General features: G+C 40.2%; 1 protein-coding gene across 4 annotated transcripts in view; it reads right to left on the bottom strand.

The window, feature by feature from the left end:
- Anapc10 (anaphase promoting complex subunit 10) overlaps positions 1 to 7392 on the bottom strand; it is a 47309-nt gene that overhangs the window by 38550 nt on the left and 1367 nt on the right. For all 4 annotated transcript variants that reach the window (XM_029532693.1, XM_029532692.1, XM_029532695.1 and 1 more), the window contains exon 3: positions 269 to 359. In XM_029532693.1, the coding sequence (XP_029388553.1) occupies positions 269 to 359 (91 nt within the window). The remainder of the gene's footprint in view (positions 1 to 268; positions 360 to 7392) is intronic.

Below are 7392 nucleotides of genomic sequence, written 5' to 3'. Positions count from 1 at the left end.
GAGAGAGAGAGAGAGAGAGAGAGAGAGAGAGAGAGAGAGAGAGAGAATGAGAGAATGAGAGAATGAGAGAATGAGAGAATGAGAATACATGGAAGCTACCTACAATCTGGATGGCAAAAAAAAACAACTCTAAGACCTAATAAGAGTCTGAAAGCAATTAAGTATTTTCATTTTACTTTCCATGTTTTCTTAACTTTTATATAAATAAAATAAATTTCCTTGTCCACTTACAACCTACACTATATAAAAAAAGTAAAAAAAGGATTACCTGAATTGGATGTTCACTAAATGAGGCTGAGAGCCATCAGATTGCCAGTAAGTTTCTAGATTATCATCCCGTAATTGATCCACTCCAAACCCTAGAGACAGTGAAAATGGCAACAAATTTCCATGAGAAAGTTACATATTTAAAACATAAAATTATCATACATATTTGTCTAGAAATGTTGATATAGAAGACAGTTAGAATATGAAATTTAACCAGAATTCTATTCTTTCATCCAGATTTCAACTCTAAAAGTCCCCTAATGGGCTGAGTTTGTTGTTTACTGATAGACTGTTTATTTTAAAAGTGGGAGGTCCTGGACTCAATCCCCTTACACACATTAAAGTTTATACTTTGACAAATGTTTTGGGTAGTTTGTTTTTTCAAAGCATATTTGGGGGTTATATAAGGTCTCTATTTGCACAAGTCCAAGTTTTTATCCTTTTTATAAACTAATCATAAGAATGATCCATCCTGTGATATCCTTTAAAATGGGTAGATACAAGCAAGCTCAGCATGTCATACTTGCTTTGTGCTACTTAAAAAAAAAAAAAAAAAAAAAAGACTTATTTATTTTATGTATGTGAGCACACTGTTGCTCTCTTCAGACACACCAGAAGAGGGCATCAGATCCTGTTACAGATGATTGTGAGCCACCATGTGGTTGCTGAGAATTGAATTTGGGACCTCTGGATCTTTACAGCTGAGCCATCTCTCCAGCCCCTATTTGCTACTTTTTAAGGTCCCTAATAAGGATAGCTAAATCTCATGATTCGTAAGAGAGACCTTACTTAAATGTTCTATTGAGTTAAAGACTTTTTCTACTTATTTTACATTGGCTGTTCTTCCCCCTGTTTTACAATTTTATTTGTATTTTAGCTCAAAGAGGTTCATAAAATGGTATTAAGATATTAAGTTAACTCAAGGCTAATTTGAAATGTTTTTCTAAGACATTACTTATGAAAGTTTAATGGGAAAATGAAATAAGCATAATCTTTGGTAACTGATTACTCTGGATCTTCCCCTCTAGGACACTAAGTATGAGCACCAGCCCTCATTTCCATATTTTTTTTCTCACAAGCAGAATGTCTTATAAACATAAACTCACATGCCAATGCTTAGACATCACCTCTTTTCTAACGCTCCCAACTTCATTACTATGTCTGAGTTGTTTTAGTCAAAACAAGACCTTAAACAATGGCAGGTCTGTTTTAACAGCTTTGACAAGGATTATGTACCCATGTAAGATATTATTCAGAGGAGAAAAAAAGTCTATACATCATAACCGTCTTCAATGGGTTCTTTTCTTAAGGTTTTATTTAAGTATTTGTGTGCATGTGCATGTGCATGTGCATGTGCATGTGCATGTGCATGTGCATGAGAGTGCCCACAGAGAGCAGAAGAGGGCACTGAATCAATCCCCTGGAGTGGGAGTTAGAGGTACAGTGAGCTGCACAATGTAGAAGCTGAACTCAGTTCGTCTGTAGAGCAGCAAGTACTCCAGAGCTGAGCCTTCTCCAACTGCAGTGTCCCCTACAGTGTGGCCCTTACACCAGCAACATCATTCTAGAATTCATCAATCAGCAGTTCTGAGAGTCCAGCCTCACTGAGAGTTTGTTTGATGAATCTTTGGGGTGATTCTGCTGCATGCTAAGATATCACAGCTACTTCTCTAAGATCACATTTCCTATTCTCGACACTACTCATCGTTTGGACTCAACAACGCTTTGTGGTGAGGTAGCTATCCTGACTTCTACTTACTTGATTCCCAGAATACAGCAACAATTCTCCCTCCTTTCCACAGTCATGACAATGAAAAAATATCTGCAGCTACTGCTAAAGGTTGAGGCTCAGGTATGGGCAACAAAACCATCCAGAAGTGAAAACTTATCCGAAGGCAAAGAAAAACAATACTCCTTTTGGTTATGGCTATTGGTTTTTTTCTCTTGGCCCTCCAGGAGTGGTAAGTGCTCCTATTTGGGCTTAGTCCAGATTGATTTGGATTCAATACAATGTGAGTGAATGTGACACAAGCTACAGTTTTAATGTGTTTACAAAGTCTGGGTAACATTCTAGTCTCTATTCACAAAGAGAGCATGTCTAGATCCATGGAGCAGATACCAATAACTGAGTGATATATTTAGTGTCCAAGTCATTTTCTTAAGAATCTCTAGCAACACAATTGCTTTCACACTGGATAGCAATTTTAAACTGAGCCACATGCCTTGACTTCAAAAACCTAACAAGTAATATGTGGAGTCAGGTGTGGTGGCACACATCCTTAATTCCAGTGCTTGGGAGGCAAAGGCAGGCAGATCTCTGTGAATTCCAGGCTAGCCTGATCTACTTAGAGTTTTCCAGGCCAGTCAAAGCTATATAATAAGACCCTGTCAGCCGGGCGTGGTAGTGCACACCTTTAATCCCAGCACTCAGGAGGCAGAGGCAGGCAGATTTCTGAGTTCGAGGTCAGCCTGGTCTACAAAGTGAGTTCCAGGATGGCCAGGACTACACAGAGAAACCCTGTCTCTAAAAACCAAAAAAAAAAAAAAAAAAAAAAAACCAAAACAAAACCAAAACAAACAAACATAAAAAGACCCTGTCAGAGAAACACAGACCAGGCGCGCGCACATACACACATACACACACAGAGAGAGAAGGAAAATAGACTTCATAAAAGAATTCATCTATAATTATATCCTACAACTATTTATGTTTCAACTAAATAAAACCAATGTGTTTTCTCCTTGTACTTAAAATCCAAATTCTTTGTGTATGTGTTCATGCTTGTGGTATATGTTACATGTTCATGCATATACATGCATACACGTATGATTGTGGAAATCAGAAGTCAACACTGAGTATCTTCCTCTATCACTCTCCACTTATTTTGTGTGTATGTGTATTTGTGCTGTATGTATACGTTCGTGCAGGCATGTGCATGTAGGAATGGGGAGGTGCACAAAGTGTGAAGCCAGAGCTCAGTGTCCTGTGTCTTCCTCAATCACTCTCTTTATTATTTTATAAGATAGTGTCTCTCACTGACCCTGGAGCTCATCAATTAAGCAAGACAATCTGGTCAACAAACAACAGGTATCCCCTTATCTCTGCCTCCTAAGCCCCTGGAATACAGGCACTCCTGCCATGCCAAGATTTCTACACAGGTGTTAGGGGTCAAAAAAAATCCTGTGGCTAGAGAAGTGGATCAGCAGTTGTACTGGCTGGTTTTGTGTCAACTTGACACAGGCTGTAGTTATCACAGAGAAATGTGCTTCAGTTGGGGAAAATGGCTCCATGAGATCCAGCTGTGGTGCATTTTCTCAATTAGTGATCAATGGTGGAGGGTCCCTGGTGAGTGGGACCGTCTCTGGGATGGTAGTCTTGGGTTCTAGAAGAAAGCAAGGTGAGCAAGCCAGGGGAAGCAAGCCAGTAAGGAACATCTCTCCATGGCCTCTGCATCAGTCCTGTTTCCTGACCTGCTTGAGTTCCAGTCCTGACTTCCTTTGGTGATGAACAGCAACATGGAAGTGAAAGCTGAATAAACCCTTTCCTCCCCAACTTGCTTCTTGGTCATGATGTTTGTGCAGGAATAAAAACCCCGACTAAAACAGCAGTTAAGAATATTTGTTGCGCCGGGCGTGGTGGCGTACGCCTTTAATCCCAGCACTCGGGAGGCAGAGGCAGGTGGATTTCTGAGTTTGAGGGCAGCCTGGTCTACAAAGTGAGTTCCAGGACAGTCAGGGCTATACAGAGAAACTCTGTCTCGGGGGAAAAAAAAAGAATATTTGTTGTAAGCCGGGCGTGGTGGTGCACGCCTTTAATCCCAGCACTCGGGAGGCAGAGACAGGCGGATTTCTGAGCTCGAGGCCAGTCTGGTCTACAAAGTGAGTTCCAGGACAGCCAGGACTATACAGAGAAACCCTGTCTCAAAAAAAAAAACAAAAAAAAAAAAGAATATTTGCTGCAACCTGGTGTGATAGCACACACCTTTAGACCCAGCACTTGGGAGGCAGAGGCAGGTGGATCTCTATGAGTTCAAGGCCAACCTGGTTTACAAAGGAAGTTCCAGGGCCAACAGAAATCTTGACTCAAATAACCGCCCCCTCCCAATAAAGAAAAAAAAATGGAATTCTTCAAAAATCAAAAGTCAAGGACAAAGCCACCCAGAACAGATGTGAAGTTGTCAGATGCTTAGGGAGAGCAGAATAACTACAAATGGCATGAGCACACTTTGGAGCATTATGAAAATGCTTCATTATAATAATGTTTACATGACTAGAAACTAAAATTCATAACTATAGGGGTGGAGAGATGGCTCAGCAGTTAAGGGCACTAACTGCTCTTTCAGAGGACCAGGGTTCAAATCCCAGCACTCACGTGGCAGCTTACAGCTGTTTATAACTCCAAGGTCTGACACTCTCATGTAAACATACATACAGACAAAACACCAATGCACATAAAATAATAGTAAAAAAGGTAAATTTTTAAAAAAGATTTTTAAAAGTCTTAACTACATAAATAAGCTAAAACAAAATAAAATGATTACATCACAATTTAAAATTCCTCATGATAAAGGAATTTCTCCCAACTTGAGTCTTCAGATTGAAAATGCCTATCAGGGTTGCTCTGTACAAACTGGCAGCAAGACCCTAGAAAGCCTATACAACTCATTGAAGATGGAGATTGTCAACCAGTGCCTACATAGAGCCTTCACTCCCACAATTCAGCATCTTTGGTTACAAAAAAGTATTCTGCAAAAGAGAAACATAAACGCCAAGCCAGACACAAACTGTTTATCTACAATGGTGTACTGCCTGCAAAGTATCTTAGGATAGCGACAGCACAGGGCTTGTAGCAGTAACCAACCAGTAACTGATTAGACTTAAGGAAGAATCCATAAGTGACACTGCTTGGATGACCAAGAACCTGAGACTAGATAGCCTAGGGACTGAGGGTAAAACCAAATAATACTGGTTTAAAAAAGAAAAAGAAATTTAGTGATAAAATAACTCTTTTTTTGTTTTGTTTGTTTTGTTTTGTTTTTGAGACAGGGTTTCTCTGTGTAGCCCTGGCTGTCCTGGAACTCACTCTGTAGACCAGGTTGACCTCGAACTCAGAAATTCGCCTGCCTCTGCCTCCCAAGTGCTGGGATTAAAGGCGTGTGCCACCATGCCCAGGTGATAAAATGACTCTTAACAACATTCTTCTATACTCATAGATCAGTGACTTGCTCAACCATCATCAAAGAAGCTTCCTCCTGAAGCAGATGAGAACAAACATAGAGACTCATAGCCAGACATTATACAGAGAATGAGACCTTGGAACATTCAGCCCTAAATGGGGTTATCTCCATTAAATCGCTCCCCCCAGAGCCCAGGGAGCTCCATGAAAGAAGAGGCAGAATGAGTTAAGAGCCAGAGGGAATGGAGGATATCAAAAACACCAAGGCCCCCTAAATCACATGAGCACAGCTCCTATGAACTCACTGTGACTGAAGCAGCACGCACAGCGCCTGCACAGGCCTGCATCAGGTCCTCTGTGCTTATACTATGTTATACCAGTTTAGGGTTTGTATGGGACTCCTAAGTATGTGAACATGTGGCTCTCTGATTCTCGGGCCTTCTTATGGGTTCTTTTCCTTCTGTTGGCTTGTCTTGTCCAACTTCAATGTAACAGTTTTTGCTTTATCTTAGTATATTTTGTTATGGATTTCTTCAACAAAAAAATTAATGAGTAAATGAAAATCTAGCCACTAGGTAAAGTTAACAACTGTCACGTTTGCCTGCTAGGAGGTGAAATCAGTTTCTCCACAGAGTCACGCTGAGTACATCAGCCACTCCAGGATAGCCTCATGTTTAATTGGTTACAATTTGCAAGAGCAGGAGCTGGCGTGCGTGCGTGCGTGCGTGCGTGCGTGCGTGCGTGCTTGTGTGTGTATGATTTTGTTTTAGGGTTTTTGTTTTTTGGTTTCGAGAAGGTTTTGTTGTATAGTTTTTTTGATTATTTTGAGAAAGAATCTGGATGAGGGCTGGGGGAGGGGAAGAATATGATCAAAATAGATTTACATTTAAACAATTTTTTAAATAATAAAAAAAAAACTTAAGCCGCGCGTGGCGGCACATGCCTTTAATCCCAGCACTCGGGAGGCAGAGGCAGGCAGATTTCTGAGTTCGAGGCCAGCCTGGTCTACAGAGTGAGTTCCAGGACAGTCTGGGCTATACAGAGAAACCCTGTCTCGAAAAAACAACAACAACAAAAAAAACAACTTTGCAAAGAGTTAACTGTGTGTGGGGGGGGGGCAGCTTAGCCTTTGCTAAGACTGCTGTAAAGACTGGATGACCTAATAAAGCTAGAATGGTAGTTTGGCCAAAGGCAGCATCACGCCTGGCTGTTGCTACTGTGACACTGTTGTCATTAAGACTCTACAACAACGGTAGCATTTCACATAGTCTGAACATCTATAGGCTTAAGTACATTTTGCTTTTCAGGTTCCCCTACATTGTACTCATGTGTTTCTCATGTTTGAAATTTCAAAATTTGCCATCTTAATACTTTAGTTGCTGCTTTGAAATTAATTTTACATTAATATTTTTAAAATTATTACAAAAAGAAAATGCCTATCAAATTATAGGTTAGGTAAATGGTAAAAAGATACACACATAACCTACCATGACACATCCTAGCAAAAGACATAGACTCCAAGAATAAAGAGAAAAAACTCTTAGATGCTTCTAGAAAGGACAGCAAGCACCTAATATGTATTAAATAACAACTACATAATACCAGAGATGGGATAGGATAAGGAGAGGATCTTATGAAAAAGTTAAATCTAATACTAAATACTAAATATCTTATTGATATTAGTAATGTAGCTGGATAAAAATATGCAATAAATGAAAACTCAGTTCATTAAAATTGAAGTATCTACACAAAAAGTACATTAAAGGTAGTCTAGTGCAATAGAAAACTGTTAAGTAGGATATCCTTTAATTCCAGCACTTGGGAGGCAGAGGCTCTGAATTTAAGGCCAACCTGCTCCACAGAGCAAGTTCCAGGATAGCCAGGGCTACACAGAGAAACCATGTCTCAAAGAAAAGAAGAGGAGGGGAGAGGGGAGGGGAGGGGAGGGG

The sequence above is a fragment of the Mus pahari genome, chromosome 20 (assembly GCF_900095145.1).
Source record: "Mus pahari chromosome 20, PAHARI_EIJ_v1.1, whole genome shotgun sequence".
Lineage (NCBI taxonomy): Eukaryota > Metazoa > Chordata > Mammalia > Rodentia > Muridae > Mus > Mus pahari.
This window is presented reverse-complemented; position numbering and strand designations above follow the sequence as displayed.